Source organism: Podarcis melisellensis, assembly GCF_964234715.1.
Source record: "Podarcis melisellensis genome assembly, chromosome: 6".
Classification (NCBI taxonomy): Eukaryota; Metazoa; Chordata; class Lepidosauria; order Squamata; family Lacertidae; genus Podarcis; species Podarcis melisellensis.
The window spans coordinates 86,154,383-86,180,846 of record NC_138538.1 but is presented as its reverse complement, the minus strand read 5'-3'; the positions used below and the strand labels follow the sequence as shown (position 1 = coordinate 86,180,846).

Here is a 26,464-nt window from a genome sequence, read left to right as displayed (position 1 = left end):
TACCTCCAAGGATGTGGACAGGCTGCTTGGATGAGTGAAACCAACCACCTGTCTCCTTGATCCTTGCCCATCCTGGTTTATAAAAGCTAGCCGGGAAGGGCTGGGCGATGGGCTTCGCAGGGTGGTGAATGCTTCTCTCTGTGAGGGAGTCTTCCCAGACCCGCTGAAAGAGGCAGTTATCAAACTGCTTCTTAAAAAACCATTTTTAGATGCTGCCAATATGGCCAACTATCGCCCAGTCTCAAATCTTCCATTCTTGGGCAAGGTGATTGAGTGAGTGGTTGCTGAACAACTCCAGGCACACCTGGAAGAAGTGGACCATTTGGATCCCTTCCAGTCAGGATTCAGGCCTCATCATGGGACTGAAACTGCCTTGTTCGCACTGGTTGATGATCTCCGGGAGGCTAGGGACAAAGGTGAGAGCCGTTTCCTAGTTCTGCTGGATCCCTCAGCAGCATTTGACACCATCGACCATAACATCCTTCTGGACCGTCTAGAGGGGCTGGGAGCTGGGGGCACTGTTATACAGTGGTTCCGCTCCTTCCTCCTGGGCCGTGGTCAGAAAGTGGTGGTGGGGGATGAGTGTTGCGACTCCTGGGCTCTCACTTGTGGGGTGCCTCAGGGTTCTGTCCTCTCCCCCATGCTTTTCAACATCTGCATGCAACAGCTGGAAGAGATAATCAAGGGGTTTGGGCTGGGTGTTCATCAGTATGCGGGTGATACCCAGCTCTACCTCTCTTTCAAATCGGAACCAGTGAAAGCGGCGAAGGTCCTGTGTGAGTGTCTGGAGGCGGTTGGAGGATTGATGGCAGCTAACAGATTGAGGTTGAATCCTGACAAGACAGAAGTACTGTTTTGGGGGGACAGGAGGCGGGCGGTTGTGGAGGACTCCCTGGTCCTGAATGGGGTAACTGTGCCCCTGAAGGATCAGGTGCACAGCCTGGGAGTCATTCTGGACTCACAGCTGTCCATGGAGGCACAGGTCAATTCTGTGTCCAGGGCAGCTGTTTATCAGCTGCATCTGGTACGCAGGCTGAGACCCTACCTGCCCGTAGATTGTCTTGCCAGAGTGGTGCATGCTCTGGATCTCTCTGCTTGGACTACTGCAATGTGCTCTATATGGGGCTACCTTTGAAGGTGACCCAGAAACTACAACTAATCCAGAATGCGGCAGCTAGACTGGTGACTGGGAGCGGCCGCCAAGACCATATGACACTGGTCTTGAAAGACCTACACTGGCTCCCAGTACATTTCCGAGCACAATTCAAAGTATTGGTGCTGACCTTTAAAGTCCTAAACGGCCTCGGTCCAGTATACCTGAAGGAGCGTCTCCACCTCCATCGTTCTGCCCGGAGACCGAGGTCCAGCGCCAAGGGCCTTCTGGCGGTTCCCTCGCTGTGAGAAGCAAAGCTACAGGGAACAAGGCAGAGGGCCCTCTCAGGAGTGGCACCCGCCCTGTGAAACGCCCTCCCACCAGATGTCAAAAAGAAAAATAACTACCAAACTTTTAGAAGACATCTGAAGGCAGCCCTGTTTAGGGAATCTTTTAATGTTTAATAGGTTATTGTATTTTAGTGTTTTGTTAGAAGCCGCCCAGAGTGGCTGGGGAAACCCAGCCAGATGGGCGAGGTATAAGTAATAAATTATTATTATTGAAGCTTTTCTTATTTATCCATCCTTTTTGTGACCTCCACTTCACTGCGTTTTTCGAAGTCTACCTAGCCTAGAGATGGTAGACCTGTTCAAGCTGGACTGTGTCCACCCCACTCCCCCAGGTGTGTTTCACATCACTTTCAAACCTTGGCTAGAGATAAATGAGGAACAGCTTAAGGATTCCAACAGGTGTGATGCCTGTTTGAGAATCAGACAGTAGGACTGACCACCAAAGTGTAGGATACAGATATCTTTTGGATAACTCTCGTGTAAAAACCCGACACTGGAAATGCATTGAGTACACATAAATGGGAATGGTAACAAAGCCTTAGTCAATGGGAATCTTGGGTACATGCACCCATGTTGGAGATGTTGAGGGCCTGTAGTTGAATGTGGTACTCCAGGATAATGTTGGCCTCAGGATTCTCTCATCAGATCCTTCTCCCAGACCACATCCCTGAGTAGTCCTGCCTGGGGAGAATGTGCCCTTGAATTGCAGCAACAACTTTTGCCTTCCTGAACACAGGATGCGTGTGTGTGTGTGTGTGTGTGTGTGTGTGCGCGCGCGCAGAAACCCGACTTCTGCATAGCTACAAAAACGCCCCACCTCCTTGCACTAGTGTTCATTGCGATGGGATTTGAAAAATGCAGAAGACACCAAATAATTAGCTTCCAAATAATTTATTTGTAGAAGTACACTTTGCACATCATGGAACGTTAAAAAAACAACACCACCAAACAGTTTTAAAACTATAGTAATAAATAAGGCCACAATCCAGAGAATATGCTTAAATCCCATTGATGTTAACAACAACACAAATGTGACTTGACTTTACCTGGATTGCGGTCACTACAAAATTCTTCCCTGTGCATAATCTGGCATCATTCTAAACACCCAACCAAGACCAGCAGGCTGGGATAAATAATACTTTGGTTTTGTTTTTTTTAAAAAAGGAAATATTACAGGAAGAAAATGAAGCTGTGTGATGCATATCCAGTGAACTTAATGCAGAGGAAGACAGAATTCCATAAAACTGGCACCATATAGTGAACTACAGCTATTTAGAACACACACACGGCACTTGCAAGTAATGTACAAAAATGGTTTTGGGGTTTTTTTTTAAAGAAAGGTTCCAAGAAAAACAGGGTCACAATCTAAAAATTACAAGAGACATAGAAGAGGAGACAGCACTGAGTAGGTTGTAAAAGCTTGTGGGGAAAGAACAGTGAACACGAAGTTCAGGAACTGGCAGGACTAGTGTCCTAATTTCAAAGAGAAAGAGAACTTAAATGGGAGAAGTGATAGACATCAGAAAGAGATGAAGTAACTTCTAGGCCTGAACTAATCAAAAGAACAAAGAGGAATGGAATAGTGTGTTCTCAAAAAGGACAATTAGCTCTATAATCTGTGGGCACAACCCACCAGAAGTTCTCCTCAGCAACCTCCACTGAGTGCTACAAAAGCACAAACAGCAGATATCATGGAGTTTTCTCAAGTTTCCCGGTGACTTTTGTCCATATTTCCTTGGGTTACACCAATATTTCCTTTTCCAGTGATATTTTTTTCCTTTAGCACTTTGCTTTAACAGATAATCATTATATCAATTTCCAGAGTACAAATAACAGAGGGTTTTTCAACCAAGAGGGCCAGTAACGTACGGGCTTCAGAACCATACTATTAAACATGCATTTCTTAAGCAATATGAAAGGTTTAATACCTACAATATGAGAATAAGGTTGCATTTCCCAAGTTACCAGTCCATTAATTAGCATCTAATTGAATGTGTAAAATTGACAATACCCAAGTTATTAATTGACATGCCTGTTGGTTTACTTGAGGAATTATGTTTATTAGCCAACTTGAAAAGTGGAATAGATTTTTTTTTTTTTAAAAAAAATAGAAACTGAAGTATAATAATATTAACAGAAATGCAGTGTCAGTATCTAAAAATTGAAATGGCTTTTGTATACATAAAGTGCTGTGTTAAAGCAGGGTTTGGGAACCTACAGTACTGGTCTGTATCTCAAGTCATATTGATTTGAGTCCTAAATGACATCTGAAACTCCAGTTCTTACTTATGGGAGAGATATATATCACCCATCACATTACATAAGCATCTCAAAAGAGGCAGCACAACTATCTCACTGGCTCCTCTATGGAGTTTCAAACACCTGAAGGCACTTTAGGGTTCAGAAAGAATGAGTTTAGTGTTATATTCTACAACAGAGGTCGTCCACCCTTGTTCTGTATAGAGCCTTTGAGTCTCTGCGAGGACATTAAAATGATACGGATCCACTCTTTATAATTGAAAACTATTAATTTGGGAGGAAAAAGAAAGGACTGGTTTTTGGCTGTTGTTTTTGTGTTGGTTTTTTACATATTCTTAATTATAATGAAAGAGAAACCTACAGTTCCAAGCCTTTTTTGGAGCATTAAACCAAAAAGTAAAATTTCATCTTCCAGTCACAATTACATAGAGCTAGGGGGGAACTTTCCATTAAAAAGCAATTGAGATTCTGCAGAGACTGCAAGCTCCTATACATTTCAAGAGGAGTTACATGTGAATGGTTTCACTGAGTTGCGTCCTACACATTTGTGGTTTTACTCTTAGAAGAGGAAGGAACTGTGTGTGCAATAAAAGGGAAGTGCAGTTATAGACACACACAAAATGATGATCAGTCCATTATCAAAACCTATTGCTGTGTCACATGGGAGAGGTAGTGAAAATAAATTTTCCTTTTCCCCAAATTTGCATCCGTGCTCCCTCTCAGTTTAAGTGTTTGTGCACCCTACCGAGTTTACTATAAACAGGGGGTAAAAATCCTTAACTCTGGCTAAACCATAAGGATTCTTTTTGTCCTACATTCATTTTGTAAAGTACAAAGATTTCTGTAAAAGGACAGTATTCATGAGCACAGATTTCCAGAATTGTTCTGGATTTTTGTTGTGGTTTTTTTTTCCTTCAAAAAAACCAGAGCACTTCCAGACTCTCAGATAACAGCACGTAACATGGTTTTGTATTTAGGATCATACCTGTCAAGTTTAAGAGGCAGAACTATTGTTTATGTTCAAGTTTAAGCAGCAGATCTAATGCCCTGATCCATTTTGGAATACATCTTTCTGGTACAGAAGATAGTCTTAAAAACCAAGGGATCCAGTCCTACAAATCTAAGCAGAACTCCCCCTTTAAGTCTGGCATCGTGAGTTAGATGCCAAGGCACAGGGAAAAAAATCCATGGTGTTTGGCCTGAACTATAAATAACAACAAAAACAACAATATAATAGATATCATAAATAAATAAATATACAAATAGCTGTTCCCTATAGTTCAGCAGAGCGCTCTTTTAGTAGCACAGCTCGGCCGATCTCGTCTCTTGCTGTGGTGGAGGTGCTGACGTTATTCGTTGCTGCTGTTTCTGGGTTTAGGACGTGGAAAGCCACGAGGGGACAACCTTCCACATTGTTGCAGATAAGGTTTTGGATGGAGGCTGTGTTCACTATGTCAAAGCCAACTTTGCCCCCAAAGGTGCTGGGCTTCCAGTACTCTGGTGAGCAGATGACATTTCCCATGAGACCTTTCAGGGAGAACGGTGCCCCAAGTTCTATCATGGTCTCACCAAAGATGGCTCCAGGACGTGGTTTTTCGACAAGGAGGGCTGGATAGAGCTCCATAGCATCAATATCCCCATAGAGTTCTTCAAGTTCTGCAGCCATTTCTTTTTCTCCTGGAATAGGGAGACAAAAAAAACAACAACCACATAGTAGTAAAACTTTAGCCTTTTTCTCCACAGTTTTGTATTCAGTTCTAAATCACTAAGTAATTATTCTAGAAGATTCTGAAAAGGAGAATGGGAATTGCCTTATGGAGGACAGGGAGAGGCTTCTAGCTGTTGCAAAAGCTGCCATGGTATGAGCTTTCGTGTGCATGCACACTTCTTCAGATACACACGAAAAAGATGCACACGAAAGCTCATCTTTTGCACACGAAAGCTCATACCAAGAACTAACTTAGTTGTTCTTTAAGGTGCTACTGGAAGGAGTTTTTTTTGTTTTGACTATGGCAGACCAACACGGCTACCTATCTGTAACTAGAGGAGAAGTCTTACCTGTGAGCTCTTCAAATGACTGAAAGGGTTTCAGCATAAAGTGCTTCCGGTACTCATTCAAGGAGCGGTATCTCATCTGTCGGCTTTGATCAATGGAGGCTTTTGCTACTTTCTGCACCGCAGCAGGGACGTTCCGCCCACCAGCTACCTGTTTTCAAAGAAATGGAGTCATATGAGAAACCACATGCAGATCAGAACTTCAAGCCCCTTTGAAATCAGATGGACCTCAAACTTTTATCCATCTCTTGGATTTACAGTGAGAAATACGACAGAGAAAGCTGAAGGCAGTCTAAAACTGTGCCACAAATTCCCCCTTCCCCTAATCATTCTTCCCGTGCTCAAAACATTTTCAGATATTGGAGTGACTTAACAGGAGGACAGTTGTATCATGTTGCCTCGAGATGAAGGCTATGCAATTTCTTAGTAGAAAATACATTCTTACCCTTCCAGCCCTTTGCCTGGAGAAGGATTCCACCATATGGGAAAGACCATGTTCTAACATGATGGAGTTGTTATAGATGAACTGCTGGTATGTGTATTCTTGGTCATGGATCTGGAAGGTATCAGGGAGGAGAGGGTGCCAGTGGTAAAGGGTGTTGAATTCTGCCGCTATTCTGTTCTGATACTGGAATCTCTGGTTGAAGAGCAGCTCTGGGTCAAACTTCAACTTGAAGTGGTAGCCACTCAGGTGCTGCACGTAGTCTTCAATCACAATCTTGATGGTCTCTCCTGTTTCCCCACAGAAAACAAAAGTCAGTCAGTCAGTCTTTTCATTTCCTAAACAATAAAAGGGTAAAGGATTCCTGGACGGTTAAGTCCAGGCGAAGGTGATTATGGGTTGCGGCCCTCATCTCTCTTCAGGCCAAGGGAGCTGGCATTTGTCTACAAACAGCTTTCTGGGTCATGTGGCCAGCAGGACTAAACAGCTTCTGGCGCAAAGGGAAAACCGTGATGGAAACCAGAGCGCACAGAAATGCCATTTGCCTTCCTGCCACAGCGGTACCTATTTATCTACTTGCACTGGCGTGCTTTTGAACTGCTAGGTTGGCAGGAGCTGGACAGAGCAAAGGGATCTCACCCTGTTGCGCGGATTCAAAACGCCAACCTTCCGATCGGCAAGCCCAAGAGGCTCAGTGGTTTAGGCCACAGCACCTCCTATTCCCTTATATTTCGTAAACAATGTTGAATGCTGAAGAATACAAGAATGGCCTTCCTGATTCAGACCAAAAATGCATTTTGACTGGCAACACATTTCAAACGGTGGCCAACAAAATGTCCCTGGGAAACTCAGAATCAAGGCAAAAGGGTAATAAGCCATTCTTTCATGTTCCTATTCAGTATTCATACAACCTATTGCCTCTATACATGGACATTCTGCTTAGACAACATAAGGCAACAGATGATGTTGGGCCATAAATTTGTCTCAACCCATTTAAAGCCATCTTAGGTCATGGCCATCACCACATCTAGCAGCAGCAAAATTCCATCGAGTAGTTGTATGTTAACCATGAGCATTTGTAAGAATTACCTGTTAAGATCAGCCGGGCAGTTTGGAACAGCTGCTCATCATCCCATTCTGGATGCTCGCCCTTCAGAATGTCACAGACCCGGTTGTGTTCCCGGAGCCATAACGTGGCATACATCATCAGCCCTGGAACCAAACCAAAGACCTCTTGCCCTACAGAAAATTTCAGGTGCTCAGGGACATGTGGTGGGTAGATCATTTCTGCCTGAGTTTCTTTGACCGTAGGTGGGTACATCTCTCCATCAATCATCTGTAATTAAAAAAACAAATAAATGAGCATGGCACCATATAGAATCTTCTATCATACTGAATTTGAGCCAAGAATACTAAAATCCAGTGAAAATATAATATGTTTATACTGGTCAATTTCCAGTGGTTTTCAAGTACAGATGTTTATTGTAAATTGTAGCATTGATCTAGATGCACATAGTTATCTAGTAAGAATAGGGTATCTAATGCAGTTATTGAAATGCCTGTGGACCTTCTCTGCATCAGAGGAAACACAAAAGCTCCTCTCTTCCTGGTTAAGATGTTAACATAAGTGATGCTCTCGTTTTCTCAGCACACTGCAGGATTTTCAGAAGGAATCCAAACTAACCTGAAATTTCAGCTTCCCGTCCTTAAACAGTCTGAGTTTCATCTGCCTGTCCAAAGTTTCTCCATAGATGTGATTTAGATCAACCTGTTGAAATAATAGGAACATCAAAGTCTAATTTTAATTTGTCAGATGAGACAGAAAAACAATTAGATTCTCCCTCTAAATGTTTCAGAACATAGTATGTTGCAGTGACGTTCCAATGGAAGTGAGAGTTCTATCCACTCATTATAAGTGTTGGAAAACAATGTTATTTCTCAAATGTCATTACTGATAAAATTTCAGAAGCGCAGCTCTTTCAAGTTTTTGCGCTGTCCTCAATGACAACTTCAAAAAGCAGGAGCCCTTGTAAACAACCACTATTACAACAGTATAAATCACCACCACCCTTGCTTAAAGTATTATCTTAGAAAGTTGTGTTACAGACAAAACCTGTTTATAAACAGACACACCGACTGCATTTTTCACCCCAAATTCAGGGATGCAATAGTTATTTTTCCATAAATTGAGGAGAACCTAATTGCTATTTTAGAGACTGACCAAATAAAGTCAAATGGTTCTCCCACACAGTGGGCACATAAGATTGTGGGAACAAGCTATTCTGAGGTTATGCAAGAAAGATTTGCTGTACATTGTGCCTATCACAATATTGATGCAACTCCTTTGTGGACGGCAAGATATCCCTCTCACCGCAGGAGTTGATAAAAAGGTTTGTTTGCAATAACTCATCAGTCCAAGTCACAGTTCTGCCATCTTACCCCATGTCCAAGAGCTTTGGTGAAGGCTGGTCCTTTGTGATGATCTGTTTTGAAGAACTGGTGTGTGAAATGTTGGGCAAAGAATGTGAACATGATATTTGTGCCTTGTGGATCGGGAATAAATTTTCTCCGCAGTAGAAATTTCTCTACAATGAGCTTGGAATCGGGAAGCTCCTTCTTACCTGCAATCAAAGCAATCATTTATTTTTCTGACACCCAAAGGGACTAGAGCAGCAGTCAGCAAACATTTTCAGCAGGGGACTGGTCCACTGTCCCTCAGACATTTGTGAACAAATTCCTATGCCCCACAAATAACCCAGAGATGCAATTTAAATAAAAGCACACATTCTACTCATTTAAAAACACCAGGCAGGCCCCACAAATAACCCAGAGATGCATTTTAAATAAAAGGACACATTTGACTCATGTAAAGACACGCTGATTCTCAGACTGTCCACGGGCCGGATTGAGAAGCCGATTGGGCCGGATCCAGCCCCCGGGCCTTAGTTTGCCTACCCATGCACTAGAGACTGAATAACTGCAGCTGTTTCCTGTCTGTTCTACAGGAGTTTGACAGGAAGAATTAAAAATGTCAAACCCCAGCTTAATGCATGTTGATAGCTTCTTTGCAGTTTGGAAACCTGTCCAATTGTTAATTATCATATTAAATATACCGGTAGTTGTCTTGGTTTAAACCTGTTAGTTATTCATTTGGTTGCCAATATACACACAACTTGTTGGCTGATTAACAACCACAGCAAGTTTTCTGTTTCTTTGACAAAGGAAGACAAAACGTTTCGCTGGGAAAATATGTGCTGTAACGCACACTCAATATCGTGTGTTTCTCCTTCAGACATATTCTCTAAGATTTAAGCCGTTTTCAGGCAGTCACTGAACATAATTAACTATTGCATTGAGAAAGGAGGTCAACGTTGCCCCCACTGGCCTTGTGTACATACAGGAGGAATAATATTTCATTTTGTCTTACATTCACATGCACAGATTCCGCCCCCCCCCTTCTTACCTTTCACACCCATAGGGGTTGGGCAGTTGTGGTCTACCGGCGGAAGAGTTCTAGTATAGTAAGAAAGGTTCGAATAGGCTTCCCAGCTTTTGTAACCATAATGGCTGTTATATGTTGGTGGGCTCTCTATTAAATGGGATCTTGCTGGAAGGGGAGAGAAAGAACCAGGAAAATTATGACGATGCTTAAATGACCACAGTATGGAGACAGAGAACCTTCCTCACAAAACTTCCCACACAGTCTAATTTCACAGTCTGAGCCCCACGGGGGGTAAGCATCTGACCTTGAAAAGTCCATTTTCAGAAGTGACGTGGAATGTAAAAATCCATTTTCAATTTTACTCTCTCCGCATTTTTGTCTCTTGGGTCACAACTACGCCGAAAGATTCTTACACTTAAAATGTCCATCAATGGTTTCTCTCAGATTCCCAAGAACTGGAGTTTGGCAAGGGTGCTCAAAACTCTTTGACAGAGATTCCCCACCCCTGTCACAGAACTACAGTAACCCATAGAGAGGAAATTACCGCTAAACCTATTTTCAGTGTGTACCATACATGGACTTTGAAGAAAGGTTTGGACTTCTGCTCTTATCTTCAAAAAGAGGCAGATGGCACCTAAAGAAGCAGCTTGACTTAGCCATTGTTTTGCCTAATGTCATTTATTAGAAGGCTGAGTGGCTAGTGTGAGGCTACTGCATTAGATCAAAATAAATTGTAACCAACATATAACACTTCAAAGTGCTTGGGTAAATATCTACCCCCAAGATTAAGCCTCCAGTCCAATGCTCATTTACCCAAGAGCAAGTGCCAATGAACTCAACGAGACTTACTTCTGAGTAGACGCGTACGGGACTGTGCTGTAAAAGTAGCATCAAGAGATACGGATACTTACACATCAATACGTATCTCATGATGGCATTGTGGAGGAAAGGGAAGTTGTTGATGACATCCCAGACTGCTTTGAAATGAGTGAGAAGGTAGTGGACTGTGGACGGTGTGGGTTTCAGCGTCACTTTCAGCCAAGTAAAAAATTCCGCTGCAAGGAACAAAACGCAATGAACATTAGCAAAATCCGTTAAATGCTCCTAAATGCTAATTGTGCAAGCGTAACTTTCTGGAATACGTACGTGTAGTGCAGTTTTCCCCGTAATAACCAGTCCGCGTACAGTCACATTCATAGCGGTCAAATCCTGTTGTCATGCAGACTCCTCTGTTTTGGCATGGATTTGAGCAGCAAGGATTAACTGGAAGGGAATCAAGAGGTGTGCTGTCAAAGCGAGATCTAGAGTCTTATAAAGGCCCTTGGACCAGTGCTAATTGATTAGTTCCCTAGAGAACAACTGCCACTTGATACCATCATATTATATTTCCCCACAGAATGCATCCAGCCTTTCTAGTTTGTTAGTGCATCACGCACATGACGTTACGGTATAGCTGTTGGGAGCATGAAGAAGCAGCAGGAGGCAGATCTAACTATCTTGGGTGGAAAAGACCCCAATTTTGGAAAATAGTTCTAAATGCAGCTGCCTACAGAATCATCACTAGCACCCCTGTATTGTTGCTGGGGAAATGATTTCTGCCGTAGCTGCTGCTTCTGCAGACACACTAACACCGAAGAGTCATTTCATAGGAACTTTCAGCTGGAGAAAAACTCTTCTCGAAATTGATGGGGAGTCCGCTCTGGGCAAAGATGGAAGAGAAGGCGATTGCCTACAAACCCCGAAGAATGGATTTCACTAGTCGTGATACTTAAATTCTTGGGCAATAGTCTTTCTTATGAAACATGTACAACTTTTACTAGATCATGTTAGCAGAAATTAGTACCACTGGCAGGAACAAAGGCAGGCAAATATAACACGCATCCCTGAAATATAATAAAGCATTCATCTAGGATATTGTATTGTGTATCTAAGGCTACAACCCCTATATCTGAGAACAAGCTCCAATTAGGCTTCCTCCTCTGGTTAGACATTTATAGGTTTGTGCTCTAAGAAACTTAAGTTCACTTTCCAGTGAACATAATGATGCCAGCAGCTTCTAATAAAGTCTCAGAGTACTACCGGCGCTGATGTCTAATCCTTCCTCTATGCCACCGTGCCCCCCCCCCCAAGCGATTCTAAAAGTTTCTGGCCGTCTCCTAAGAAGATACTTAGCAAGATGCACTTCCAAAAATCACTGGTAACCGTTTACATACATTTGACTCTGCATCATGGTTTATCCACACTTAAATAAAAGAATGTAAAAAAGAAAAGGCATACACTAGTTTGAAAACAGAAGTTACGATGCCTCTCCCCATTTTACAGGCTAGGCAAACGACGTACAGAAAAAGGCTGCCCTTAGCACCAGCATCAAACACTTTTGATGCTTTCAGCTCCTTGCCCTCCTTTACATAACTTTTCCTGGCCAAGGAAGAAGAAAGAGTATGAATGGGCATAATATTGAGTTACTGCTTCATTAATCTTTTCAGAATGAGTGCACAGAAGGCTGGAGGAAAAGCACCAGGAGATACTGGTTTTTCCCTCTACATTTGCCTTTTATTAAAGGAAATTAACCCTAATTCAGACAACATAGGTGCCGAGGAGACAAAGCCAGAAATAATTATATTCAGTTAAAATACATTCATAGATACAAGAATAAAACCACTCATGTTCTTACAGTCCAAAACGAGTCCTCTAAATACTTTTATCTATAGTCCCTGACTAAGACCCTACATGATATTTTTCCCCTAACCTAACCTGACCCAAAAAAATACTTTTTGGGGGACTGTCAGCACTTTTACAAGTTAACCTCTCATTTCAAGGTTACTTAAACATTTCCAGGCTCCTTCAAAGTTCAAGCCTGCATATATTGCAACAAAACAGCATCGGTGCTCTGAATGGTAAGTGTACCATTCTTAAAAACCCGAAGAGCGCCAGGAAAAGGACAAAATGAGATAGCAATGCGCAACCCTAGGAAGCCAATAGGATTTGCACCGAAGGTAAGTGCCCCCCCATCCCAGCTCAACACAGCGCTGGATTTTTTTGTAGCTAGCACAGACTTAATTTTAAAAAGATCAGCAGCACTTACCTGCTTGGCTAATGGCCAAGATAGAAAACAAGACAACGCAGGGTGCAATCATTTTTGGCGCACAAAGTAGCAGGCTCAGCTTCCGAAATCGCGGATATGATAAAATAAATAATAATATATATATTATTATATAAATAGATATTCCCGAGGAGCTTTCACTAGCTGCCCAGCGCCGTTCAGGATCCGCAGCTGGTGCTCTTGAAGAGATCTCCGAGTCTGGAGCAGCTGGCGCGGACCTGCTTGCCTTTATGCGCAGCCGGAGTGACTCACGATTGCGCGCAGGAAGCGAGCAGGATCCGCCCCCGGAGACGCAAGTGGGGGTGGCGCGGAGACGAGGAACGTTTGGCACTCGCTTTTCCCCCGCAGGTTTGCACGGATTCTCACCGCCCCAAAGCTGGGCGATCCCTTTCGTTCCGCTTTGAAATCAAAGCCAAGTGGGCTTGTGCGTTGAACTCCCCTGCATTTGCCACGGGAAAGGGAGAGAGAGGTGGGGACGGAGAGGGATATTGCGCGATGGGGTTTGTGGAAATGTGGGAGAACGCCAGCCCCCAACATTTCTCTGATCTTTTTCTTGCCCGACATGGGACTCGAACCCACGACCCTCATATTCAAGAGTCTCCTGCTGCTCTCTGAGCGATCTCAGAGGCGGAGCCAGCGCGTAAAGAGTCGCCAGGTGGGGCCGTGAAGTTAGAGCCAGAAGCAGATCCGCAAATGCCGATTCTTGCTAGGGTTAAGTTGGTCGTTACTTCTTGCTGTGGATCCCAAGCCTGCGGAGGATCACTGTGAGGGAGGCCAGTGCCTTCCGGCAAGATCTTGCTCACCTGCTACAGGTGTTGAAGAAATGATTCTTCCGGCAGGCAATGTCTGGGTTGGCTTCCAACGCAGACGCTTCCTCGCCACCGCGCTCCTTTCTGACATTCTTAATTCGGATCTTGAAATAACGGCATGCTCCGGGTTGACTGGCAGCTCCAAAATCTTTCCAAAGCCTCCTATAAGTCCGTGCCTTCCCCAAATATCTCTCTCTCTCTCTCTCTCTCTCTCTCTCTCTCTCTCTCTCTCTCTCTCTCTCTCACACACACACACACACACACACACACACACACACACACACACACACACACTTTATTGGTGACCCAGCCCCCACTTCCGATTCACAAACTGGATCCCTGGGAGTGAGGCTCAGTCAGAAAAGTTCAGATATCATGAAAGAACAGCAAATGGTTAGAATAGATTACTATGGTTGCATTTTTGTTGCCCCAGCTATATAGCCTTGGATGCCACATGATTTGGGTTGGATAGCATTTGTTACACAATGTACAGTGGTACCTTGGGTTAAGTACTTAATTCGTTCCGGAGGTCTGTTCTTAACCTGAAACTGTTCTTAACCTGAAGACCACTTTAGCTAATGGGGTCTCCTGCTGCCGCCACGCCTCCGGAGCGCGATTTCTGTTCTCATCCTGAAGCAAAGTTCTTAACCTGAGGTACTATTTCTGGGTTAGCAGAGTGTGTAACCTGAAGCGTATGTAACCTGAAGCATATGTAACCCGAGGTACCACTGTATTGTTTTCTGGGTCCTATGGAAGAATAAGAATAAGGGTGATGTTGATAACCGCCTGACTGCAGCTGCCAATCGCACACCTCACAGAAGGCACCAATCCATAGCTGTCAAGTTTCCCCTTTTCTTGCGAGGAATCCTATTCTGAATAAGGGAATTTCCCTTTAAAAAAAGGGAAATGTTGACAGCTCTGCACCAATCGTCTGACCGAACACAGCCACAAATCGCCCGTCCAAAAGCCACAACAACAAATCCCAACCACACCTGGCCGCATACACCAATCACACGCCCAATCACCGCTGTGTAGCGCCTACCCTCTGCACCACCTGTGTATAAGTCGACCCCCAATTTTTTATATTATTTTTGGACTCATCTTATACACAGAAAAATACGGTATTAAATTCACCTGCCTTACCACTGCAAGAACCTTGTAAGGTTGACCTTACAGTAGGTAAAGCTAAAGGGACCCCTGAACATTAGGTCCAGTCGTGACCAACTCTGGGGTTGCGGCGCTCATCTCGCTTTACTGGCCGAGGGAGCCGGAGTACAGCTTCCGGGTCATGTGGGCAGCATGACTAAGCTGCTTCTGGCAAACCAGAGCAGCGCACGGAAACGCCGTTTACCTTCCCGCCGGAGCGGTATCCATTTATCTAATTGCACTTTGACATGCTTTCGAACTGCTAGGTTGGCAGGAGCAGGGACCGAGCAACGGGAGCTCACCCCGTCACGGGGATTTGAACCACCGACCTTCTGATCGGCAAGCCCTAGGCTCTGTGGTTTAACCCACAGTGCCACCCGCGTCCCTTAACAGTAGGTATCTTCCCTTTATTTGATCTTCCCTTTCTTTGTTTTGCTTGCTTACTTATTTATTAGAGAACTAGATGCAGTGAGCAGCAGTTTGCCCTGTTCACATGGGGGAAAAGGGAAGAGCATCACACAGCTTAGTGGCCAAACATTTGCCTTCTGTGTGGAAGGGCCTGGGTTTCACCTCCACTTAAAAGGGGCAGCACGTTGGCAGAGGCTGGCAGAAGTTAGATCTGGCTATGCTAACAGATCTCTGGGGATCAGCAAGGATCACCAATTGCTTAACAATCCCAACATCAAAATGGCTTTCCTCCAACCAGAGTGGATTTGATTTAAAACAAATCAATTTAAATCACTAGTCAGTAAGACTTGATTTAAATCACTAGTCAGTAAAGCTTGATTTAAATTATTTTTACAGAAAGCTTCAACCTTGCTGGCATCCTCTTAGTATTTACAACCAGAGGAAGGTTTCGTTCTTGAAATAATAAATTTTCAGAGTAGTTTTCACAGTTACATCAAAAATTACTGATTTGGTTATTCTATCAGAAATGCGTAGTCAGATAATTATGAAATTCTTGTTTATATTTGGACAACTTTTCTGCTGTGCTTTATTGGAAGGAGGAAAAATAATCATTTCCTTAAGAACAATTTAGACAATTTATTTAACTAAAACAATAACATTATAGCATATGTATCCATGTTTGTTAGCCGATGTGGTTAAACGTGTTTTTTTAAAAAAACTTACACTGTGTTTTAGTACACATGAAAAACTTAGAACAAATCCTTATTTGCTGATGAATAGCCCTTGGACTATAATGTAACTTAAATAGAAAACTATCTTTAGAAAGATTTTTCCTCCAAAAGCATTTCATTTTTAAATTCCGATTTAAATTTTTAAAAAATCTGAATTATTATTATTATTATTATTATTATTATTATTTTAAAAATCATTGATTTTTATCCACCCTGCCCCCAACTACATTCGGCTGCTGAAATGAAAAAAAGTTAGGAGCAGGCCTTTGTGCGAAAGGTCTGTGGTCTCAGTTCAGTACTGATGCTGCGCTGAAAAGAAATTCCTACTCTCAAAATGTGCTCCCTCATTTTTGCACTCGGCTCTGGTTAGCAGATCTAAACAATACTGGGCAAAATGGACGAATACCCTGGCATGCCAGCTACTTCCTTCCTTTCCCTCTCTCATCTCCTCAAAAAGGAGGAGCACATAAGCCAGGAACAAACCCTGTCCCTGTCAGATTGCTGTTCCTTTAAAGGACTTTTCTCCCAGCCCAGCTCCAATAACTTAAAGGAGTCAAGGTGAAGAAAATGTTTTTGAAGCAATGGAATGCAGCCAGGTAAGGTGAGAGCAGGTAAGAAGGGAGCTGAGATTAGCTTCTCTTAGCTGCTTGTATCTTTGGTGTGCTTAAAAAGGGAGCTACTGCCTAATATCTGTATTTCATTTTCCTCCGGACTCATGATTAACATTTTCTCTCTCTCTCCTTTAGATGTTATCCTCCTTTCACCTACCTATCTAACGTATGTGATGGAATGGAGTCCAGTCCATGAAAGTTTATGCTGTAGCAATACGTTAGCCTTTAAGATGCTTTTAAAAGTAATAACTTTTTTTTTTTTAAGTGCTCACTGTAGTAAATCCATAGTAGGATTCCTTCATGCAGCTCACTCTGCAGCTGAGGAATTTTCTTGTGCAATAATTTTTATTAGTTTTCAATTACAATAACCCAATAAAAGCCTCATTGTCACAATACCAAATTATAATACAATCAATAATGCCAATTGTTCGAATGCCAAATTATATTATTTTGTTGTCTGTCTTTCTAGTGCATGCTAGAATTGATGATTCGATAATTTACTTTAACTCTGCATTCCAGAAACTTATAAATTCCAATTACACACCAGTCAGAATAACCAGTTGAGGAATTTTCAAGACATGCTTGAACTTTCCGAAATGGGAGCGAGGGCAGAGTTAAACTGTGCTGTCCTGAATTTACAGGGAGGGTTTGCTCCCATGGTTTGGGGGAAATTTGAGAAAGTGCATACACATCCTTTTGATTATAGTGTGTCTCCAGTTTGAATCCAGGAAGGGAAAAAAGTGGATAAAAATAATAATAGGAAATAATCATAATAGTAATAGTAGGAAAATACTGGAGACTGAGTTGCCTCAATAAGGGTAACCTGTAAAGCAGAGGTCAGCAACCGTTTTCAGCCATGGGCCGCTCCACTGTCCCTCAGACCTTGTGAGGGGCCGGACTATTTTTTGGGGGGGGGATGAACGACTTCCTATGCCCCTCAAATAACCCAGAGATGCATTTTAAATAAAAGGACACATTCTACTCATGTAAAAACACGCTGATTCTTGGACCGTCCATGGGCCGGATTGAGAAAGTGATTGTCCCATGGGCCTTAGGTTGTCTACCCCTGCTGTATAAGGCATCCGGGGTGTGGATCCTGTCCGAAGCCTGGACGTGGTCTAGGGCCATGTCACAGCCCCTACGAAGACCCCTCGGGGTGCCACTATCTGATGTAAGTCATAGGGCGCCCCCTATCGGTGGTTTGCCCTTAAGTGGACTCCCTGCAGACAGGCAAGACACAGCCTGGCTTCACCCCAATGCCTAAGCCAAACCGCTCACATCTGTAACCAATAAAGTTGTGGCCTGCTTGAACCCATAAACCAAAATCCTTTGTGTCAGTGTGTTTTATTGTTCTGCTAGGAACTTTGTGGTTAGGATGCCTTGGCACACAATCTTTTGAGGGGAAAGAATGTGCTCCAAATGAGCTTTAAGGGTAGAGTGTATGTACACAATTTGTTTTGTCCGAACTGGGTATCCACTCTCCTCTGTTCCTACAGAAGAGAAAACCATGTCTGCCTCACTCATCCTCACATGCAGCTAAATTCTCTGTTGGCATGCAGGGGATCAGACATCTACTGCAGAGTGTTTCAGTACAGCCCCCCTCCTGAGGTAGATGCATTGTTATGTACTGAGCTGAATCCTAGAACAATAGGATCCAGAATGCGGCAGTCTGATTGGTCCGCAGGAGCCACCCAATCCAGCTCCAGGTGGAAGTGAATCAGCGACCTGATTGTCCTGCAGAAACAGCCAATTAGGCTTCTGGAGGAAGTGAATCTGCAACCTGATTGGCCTACAGGAGCAGCCCCGGAATTAGCCAATCACGTGGGGCCCATTGTGTGAATAATGTATATATAGCTAGATGTTTTGGGGAAAGTTTGATTCATTGCTACTACGAGATGAATAAAGAGCATGAAATTCAAACTCAGCTGCAAGTATATTTCATGCATACTTCCATGTCCTATAGTCTCCCCTTTCCTGTCAAACATTAAATAGCCATGACTACTGACCAATGGCCAGAAGGAGAGAACCCTCTCTCCCCCTCCCTGGGGAGAGCATTCCACAAATGAGGAGCCACCGCAGAACAGGCTCATTCTCACGTTCCCACCCTCCTGACAAAAGCATGAGGAGGCACCAATCGCAATTCTCCCAAACCTCTTCGCAAAAACCCATTGTACCAGGGACAATGTGCCTCAGTGACTAGCTATTGCTTCTTTATTCTCTCTCTAGCACAGCCTTTCTCAACCTGTGGGTCCCCAGATGCTGTTGAACTACAACTCCCATCACCCCTAGCTAGCAAAGCCAGAGCTCAGGGATGATGGGGGTTGTAGTCTAACAACATCTGGGGACCCACAGGTTGAGAACAGCTGCAAGTCTAGCGGGACGCGGGTGGCACTGTGGTCTAAACCACTGTGCCTCTTGGGCAGGCCTAGGCAAACTGGGCTCTCCAGATGTTTGGGGACTACTATTCCCATCATCCCTGACCACTGGTCCTGCTAGCTAGGGATCATGGGAGGTCAGAGGTTCAAATACCCGCAATGGTGTGAGCTCCCGTTGCTCTGTCCCAGCTCCTGCCAACCTAGCAGTTCGACAGCATGCCAGTGCAAGTAGATAAATAGGTACTGCTGTAGAAGGAAGGTAAACGGTGTTTCCGGGTGCTCTGGCACTTGTCACAGTCCTCCATGCACCAGTAGCAGTTTAGTCCTGCTGGCCACATGACCTGGAAAGCTGTGGACAAACACCATCTCCCTCAGCCTGAAACCAAGATGAACGCTGCAACCCCATGTGGACTAGACCTAACTGGACCTAACCTAACTATCCAGGGATCCTTTACCCCTACCTTCACCTACTCTCTCTATTGTACCTCTTCTTGCTCTCTGGAAGGTATTTGTTATATACTGAAGTTCTCACCCTGGGCCAGCGGGGGGGTACTGTAGATAGTTTTCACTCAGGTCCACATATGCAAATAAGGAATTGAAAGTGACGTTCAGCGATTGGATAGCTACAGAAAGTTGTTACAGTTGCGTTGTTGTTGAGCTCTATATAAGCAGGTTGGCTCAACCCTTCAGTTCACCCCCCACAAGGTCTGAGGGACAGTGGATTGGCCCCCTGCTGAAAACGTTTGCTGACCCCTGGAATAAACCTATTGTACAACTAGTTTCTCACAATACAACTGAGAATGGTGCTTGGACAGTTTCCTTCATATTTCAGGTTCTATAAATGCTAGAAACATACTTTTTAAAAAAATAAATAAATAATAAAGCTAGGAATCTGGAGATTACGGTTCATTAGGTGGGAAGCAATTCCCAACAGGGATCAGCACCAGGTTTAGGCAGTTGAGGCAGTCCCCCTACCCCTCAGGGTGATGAGCCGAGGACGTGCAAAAATTGAGAAGATCCATAATTGAGAAGATCCATAACTGGGGGGTACCAAGATAGATAGATAGATTTATTTATTGCGGCCATTGGCCCATATCGAAAACAATACATCAAAATTTATCCATAAACAATGCAATTTAAACAGTTCCAAGTTAAAACAATTTTACTTCAGTTAAGTAAACACTATACACAATAAGCTCCCTCTATGTAAACCGCAATTCAAATCCATCAGATTTTGGGGGGTATGCGTCTTGGTTCTGGCACTTATTGATGGTTCTTAAGTTTAGCTAAGCTGTCAGAGTCATACAGTGATCCATTTCTCCTCTTTTGAAATAAAACATTAATCAGGTATCTAGCGACTGCAAGGGATCTACACTTGTATCTTCGTCGTTTAATAAGTATATTATTTCGGCTTCCTGAGGTCCGTCAGCAATTCTCGATAAATATGGGGCCAGAAACTTGGACCGTGAAGCCGAATGTAATGGACAACAGAAGATTATATGATATAACGATTCTAACTGGGGGGTACCAAATTTTGGCCTCGCACAGGGCGCCATATTGGGGATCCACAGATGCAGAGAGCTTTCTGAGCTCATGTTCCTCTAGTTCCCAGACCAGGCTTTCTCAGCCTTGGGTCCCCAGATGTTCTTGAACCACATCTCCAACCATCCCTAACAGCTGGCTAGCGATGATGGGAGCTGTAATTCAGCAACATCTCGGGACCCAAAGTTGAGAAAGTCCCAGACTACGACAGGAGCAAAGCTTTCAGGGTGCACAAGGTAGGGTGGGTACTACCCCCAGGAACTGTCAGTGGGCAGCCAAGCCCATGAAGCCTGCAGAGATATTGCTTCTCCATACCAAGGCTGGCCTATGACAGTAAACCACATCATCCTAATTAAAGGTAAAGGACCCCTGGATGGTTAAGCCCGGTCAAATGCGACTTTAGCATTGCAGCGTTCATCTCGCTTTCAGGCTGAGGGAGCCGGCATTTGTCCACAGGCAGCTTTCTGGGTCATGTGGCCAGCATGACTAAACCGTTTCTGGTGCAACAGGACACAGTGATGGAAACCAGAGCGCATGGAAATGCCATTTACCTTCCCGTCAGAGTGGTACCTATTTATCTACTTGCGCCAGTGTGCTTTCGAACTGCTAGGTTGGCAGGAGCTGGAACAGAGCAACGGGAACTCACCCCGTCACGGGGATTCGAACTGCCGACCTTCCGATCGGCAAGCCCAAGAGGCTTAGTGGTTTAGACCACAGCGCCTCCCGTGTCCAGCATCCTAATTATAACACGTTGCAAGGGGAAAACAGTGACAGACAGCATCCACTGGCAATAAGCAGTTTGAAAAGGAACGTAAAGGATTTTAAAACCGCATAGCTGACCTTTCCAAAACCGGATGAGCATGTTCTTGAAATTTAAAAACAAAAAGAAAAAACAGCTGAAGTAAAGATGTTTTCATTGCATGCTTTCAGAGCCAATCTACACATCAAGATGAAGCTACAGCCTGCTGAGGCTAACATTTTAGAATGCAGGTGGAGACATGTATGTATATGGAGAACATTTCTATACTATCCTTTCATTCAGAAAAAAATATATATATTGGGGCAGTTCACAATATATGGTGAAATCAAAATTATCAGATCTTCAATAACAAACACTTTAAACATGTTCAGTGGCAAATTTTAAAAAGCCTGCAAAAATCAAAATCTTGTGAATTATTAGTATGCTTCATTATTCACCTGGTGTTGACACAGAAAAGCATCTCCATAACCTGTGGAAAAACTTTTTTGTGAAAAAATCTCAAATCCCTAACCAAAAATCTGAAATATCCAATTCATTCAAAAATGGTGCCAAACTGCTGCAAATACTCCCCTGCAAGGTTTGGCGGTGCAAAAAGCACGCTTTATCATAGATCAAACAGAATAGCCCTCGGTGCCTGAACCCGCAGAAAGACATTTTTTCGGGGGAAAATCCCTAACCCGCGGGGTCACAATTTCACAAAAAAAATCTGACGTTACCCAATTCACTCAAAAATGGTGCTAAACAGTTACAAATTCTCCCCTGGAATGTTTGAAAGTGTAAAAGGAACATTTTATCATAGGGGGGGGGGGAATCAGGCCACAGAAAATCTTTTTCCAAAAAAATCCCTAACCCGCGGAGTCACAATTTCACCAAAAATCTGACATCCAATTCACTCAAAAATGGTGCCTGGCAAACTGTTGCAATTTCTCCCCTGGAAAGTTTGGTGGTGTAAAATGTACATTTTATCATAGACAAAAAAAAATCAGCCCTCGACGCCTCAACCCGCACGCTCACAATTTTTTTTTGGAAAAAATCCCTAACCTGCGGGGTCACAATTTCACCAAAATTCCCTCAGCGCCTCACAATTACAGGGTTCCCCCCTTTCTTTTCTTTCATTTTACTTCCCCATTGAAGTCTCTGTCTGTCTATCATCTATCTATCTATCTATCTATCTATCTATCTATCTATCTATCTATCTGATCTGCAAGTTGGAGACCACAATAACAATATTCTTTCCCTAGTTTCCACCTGGTTCTGCCTCTTCCCCATCTCTATTTTAAGGTAAGTATTGCATGTCTGGGCTGGCCATGCATACAGATTTCCATCTAACTCTACATTCTAAAGCAATACACTTTCTCTGTGGAGACTATTCTCTGTAACCAAAAAAACCACCATGGGAATACATTTTGCTGATTACAGAAGAAATAATACTTTCATCATTTTCTCTAGAAATGTTTCACTTCTGTAGAAAACCAGGAAGCAGACTTACTTCCAGGCAAATGAACTTTTTAGATTTGATGCTATGAATTTTTTGACACATTTCTGTGTGTCTGTAATCTGTCACAAAATCTGCAGAGTCTAATAACACACATAGCATCGCTATGCGCTAGAGGCACAGTTCAGTAATTTTAGACTCTGGGCTTGATGGACTTACCAGAGGTGTGCTGTTTTTTCAATATTGTGTATTGCTTTCCTTGTTTCAAAGTGTGTTAAGAGAGCATTGCTGCCTTGGGTGACCTTCATTCTCATTCTGGTTTTTTTTAATAGAATATTTATTAAGATTTTACAAAAACATAAATACAAAAATGCATAAAAAAGAAGAAAGAAAAATAAAAATACAAAAGACAAAAGACAAAAAGATAAGAAAAAAATTAAAAATTAAAAACAAATCCATATTTTATAACTTTAAACTCATTAGCTTGTTTCCTTGACCTCCTCACACCTCCCCTTTTTGTAATCCCATTTACATAATCAAATCAGCAAATCCTTGCCCTCTTTCATTTATCTTAACTCTATATCTTAACATATTATAACTCTATATTTCCATCCATTATCAATTCCTTTTTGCATATTCTTATTAACTTTGTTGCTAATGCCACTTATTTTTAATCCAACATCATTTTAACATTCATTAATTTTACAGTGTTTCTGCAAGTAGTCTTTAAATTTCTTCCAGTCCTCTTCCACCAACTCTTCTCCCTGGTCTCGGATTCTGCCAGTCATTTCCGCCAGTTCCATATAGTCCATCACCTTCATCTGCCGCTCTTCCAGGGTGGGTAGATCTTGTGTCTTCCAATACTTTGCAATAAGTATTCTTGCTGCTGTTGTTGCATACATGAAGAGACCTTCATTCTCATTCTGGTGACTGAGGCCCTTGCCTTCTCTGTCCTTATATTCTTTCAGGTGGACCTTCACCTGTGTCAGTGCCAGATATTGGGTGGTGTGGGCAGTTCCACTGCACAAGGCATTGAGCCAAAGGGGTATAAGATTGAGAAGATCCAAAACTGTGATGATCCATTTTGTGGTGCCAAATTTTGGCCTCGTACTTGGTACTGTATTCCAAAAGATTACCAAAGTCCAGCCCTGCCTTTCTGCATATAGTCGTACCTTGGCTCCCTAACGCCTTGGGAGTCGAACGTTCTAGCTCCCGAACGATCAAAAACCAGAAGTGAGTGTTCCGGTTTTCAAATGTTCTTTTGGAAGCCGAATGTCCGACAGGGCTTCTGATTGGCTACAGGAGCTTCCTGCAGCCAATCAGAAGCTGCGCTTGGGTTTCTGGACATTTTAGAAGTCGAATGGACTTCTGGAACGGGTTCCGTGTGACTTCTGAAGTACCGGTACTTATGTATCTCTCTGCATTGTGATGGTTTTGGAGAAAGTCTCAAAAGTTCCATGATTCCAGTTAGGTATCCAATCTCCCTTTACACTGAATTTATGGATAAACTTGATATAGCTTTAATCTTATGTATTTTGTTACTAGGGATGTAGGTGGCGCTGTGGGTTAAACCACAGAGCCTAGGATTTGCCAATCAGAAGGTTGGCGGTTCGAATCCCTGCGACCGGGTGAGCTCCTGTTCTTCAGTCCCTGCTACTGCCAACCTAGCAGTTTGAAAGCATGTCAAAGTGCAAGTAGATAAATAGGTACAGCTCCGGCGGGAAGGTAAATGGCATTTCCGTATGCTGCTCTGGTTCGCCAGAAGCGGCTTAGTCATGCTGGCCACATGACCCGGAAGCTGTACACCGGCTCCCTCAGCCGCAACCCCAGAGTCGGTCACAACTGGACCTAATGGTCAGGGGTCCCTTTACCTTTACCTTATTTTGTTACTAGTTCCAATGGCAGTGGACCGTTAGGCCATTAAGCATTTTCTGAGAAACATTATGTATGTGTGAATGAACGGTAAACTTTGACGGACCAGAACATAGATCTGGGGAATATTGAGGGGACCCGGCTCCCACCATGAAAATTTGGGGCCCCTTGGCTCACCCCTAGATGGCACCTCTGGTTAGGAAAGAAAAGACCTGCTACTTTTTCTTCAATACACAAAGGACCTGGCTCTTCAGCCTAAGCGACTGCTCTTCCTGCAGTGCCTTCTGAGTTTTTCTGGACGCGCCACAAGAAATGAATTTTCTAAATACCTGCAAAATCCATTGAAATATAATCGGGGTCCTGTAGTGATTCCATGCTCTTTATTGCAGCTTGTAAAACAGTGGTTGAATTGCCCCCCATATCTCAGGCTTTTATATACATTATTTACGCAATGAGTCCCGTTTGACTGGCTGATTCTGCTTCCCTCCTGGAGCCTGATTGGTCTTTTCCTGCAGGCCAATCAGTTGTTGCATTCTATGATCCTACCAGCCTAATAGGCTGATTAACTTCTTCCTGGAGCCTGATTGGTTTTCTCCTGCAAGCCAATCAGTTGACTATTGTTCTAAGATCCAAGATTACTACATAACATCCATCTTTATAACTGGATTGACCTCTGGAGAGAACCAGTGGACCAGCCCTGGAAACTACCAAATAGCTTACATTTCAGTAGCTGTGGTCTAAACCACTGAGCCTCTTGGGCTTGCCAATCAGAAGGTCGGCAGTTCGAATCCCTGCAATGCGGTGAGCTCCCATTGCTCTGTCCCAGCTCCTGCCAACCTTGCAGTTCGAAAGCACACCAGTGCAAGTAGATAAATAGGTAGTGCTGTGGCGGGAAGGTAAACAGTGTTTCAGTGCCCTCTGGTTTCTGTCACAGTGTCCCATTGCACCAGAAGCGGTTTAGTCCTGCTGGCCACATGACCCAGAAAACTGTCTGTGGACAAACGCCGACTCCCTCAGCCTGAAAGTGAGATGAGCGCTGCAACCCCATAGTTGCCTTTGACGGAACTAAACCGTCCAAGAGTCCTTTACCTTTTTACCTTTTCTTGCATAACCATTTAGTTCCACAAGACTTCAGTTGGAAAAGTTTGATGCAGTAGTTGGCAAAGTTCATTAGGACATTCCCTGAAATGAACTAGAGTTCTGGAGAACAATGGCAGGTAGGTGTGTTCTGTCCATCAGAAGCGGAATTAAGTGACAGGTCACAAAGTAGCAAGAAAGCTTTTGAACTCATTAGCACCCATTCACTCTGGCTATTAAAAAAACGTGGGTGGGGATGAGAAAACAGAGACCGTTGATGGGTGTGATGGGAAAAAACACTGGTATGAACTGCAAAATCTGACATCACATCAAATAACATTGTTTCTTCACGCCCACTTCTTTTCTTATGTAAGTAACGTCCAGTCTGAATAAGAATTCTGGTGAACTTGAAAGCTTAGCTCTAATAAAGGCTTTTCAATCAGTTTATGTGGTAGTCTTAGCTATCTCACCTCCCCGGGAGTAAGCCCCACTGAGCTCAGTGGGACTTCCTTCTGAGTAGACATGCCTGAGATTGTGCTGTAAAGAATGCTAATCTTCACCAGAGTCTTTAGTTGTTGGTGAAATACCCACATAATTCAGAGGCTGCTGTAAGTTTGTCATTTCCAGAAGAGATGTGTCTGATTTGCAGTTGTTTAGAAGAAGAAGAGTTTGGATTTGATATCCTACTTTATCACGACCCGAAGGAGACTCAAAGCAGCTAACATTCTCCTTTCCCTTCCTCCCCCACAACAAACAATCTGTGAGGTGAGTGGGGCTGAGAGACTTCAAAGAAGTGTGACTAGCCCAAGGTCACCCAGCAGCTGCATGTGGAGGAGCGGGGAAGTGAACCCGGTTCACCAGATTACGAGTCTACCGCTCTTAACCACTACACCACACTGGCTCAGATCCTGAAGCTGAGGCTCCAGTACTTTGGCCACCTCATGAGAAGAGAAG

The 26,464-nt window shown here is 43.5% G+C and overlaps 1 protein-coding gene across 2 annotated transcripts; it reads right to left on the bottom strand.

Moving 5' to 3' along the window:
• Window positions 1-4,619: 4,619 nt before the first annotated feature.
• On the bottom strand, window positions 4,620-25,552 carry PTGS2 (prostaglandin-endoperoxide synthase 2). 2 transcript variants are annotated; one of them, XM_081914889.1, is made up of 10 exons: window positions 25,531-25,552; window positions 10,788-10,904; window positions 10,553-10,696; window positions 9,663-9,806; window positions 8,639-8,820; window positions 7,884-7,967; window positions 7,289-7,535; window positions 6,203-6,489; window positions 5,761-5,908; window positions 4,620-5,379 (listed from the first exon to the last, which is right to left on the bottom strand). In XM_081914889.1, the coding sequence occupies exons 2-10, from the start codon at window positions 10,858-10,860 to the stop codon at window positions 4,976-4,978; spliced, it is 1,713 nt and encodes a 570-aa protein (XP_081771015.1). In that variant the 5' UTR covers window positions 10,861-10,904; window positions 25,531-25,552; the 3' UTR covers window positions 4,620-4,975. The 2 variants fall into 2 exon arrangements, with proteins under 2 accessions (XP_081771015.1, XP_081771014.1); XM_081914888.1 differs by lacking the exon at window positions 25,531-25,552 and adding an exon at window positions 12,727-12,963.
• Window positions 25,553-26,464: the final 912 nt, after the last annotated feature.

What these genes read in the sequence shown, in the direction of transcription:
- PTGS2 (XM_081914888.1), bottom strand. Translation starts at nt 12,778, where the DNA reads ATGATTGCACCCTGCGTTGTCTTGTTTTCTATCTTGGCCATTAGCCAA. An exon ending in CGGGGAAAACTGCACTACAC is followed by an intron (nt 10,697 to 10,787) that starts GTACGTATTCCA and finishes TGTTCCTTGCAG; the next exon opens with CGGAATTTTTTACTTGGCTG. An exon ending in CCAGGCAAAGGGCTGGAAGG is followed by an intron (nt 5,909 to 6,202) that starts GTAAGAATGTAT and finishes CTTTGAAAACAG; the next exon opens with GTAGCTGGTGGGCGGAACGT.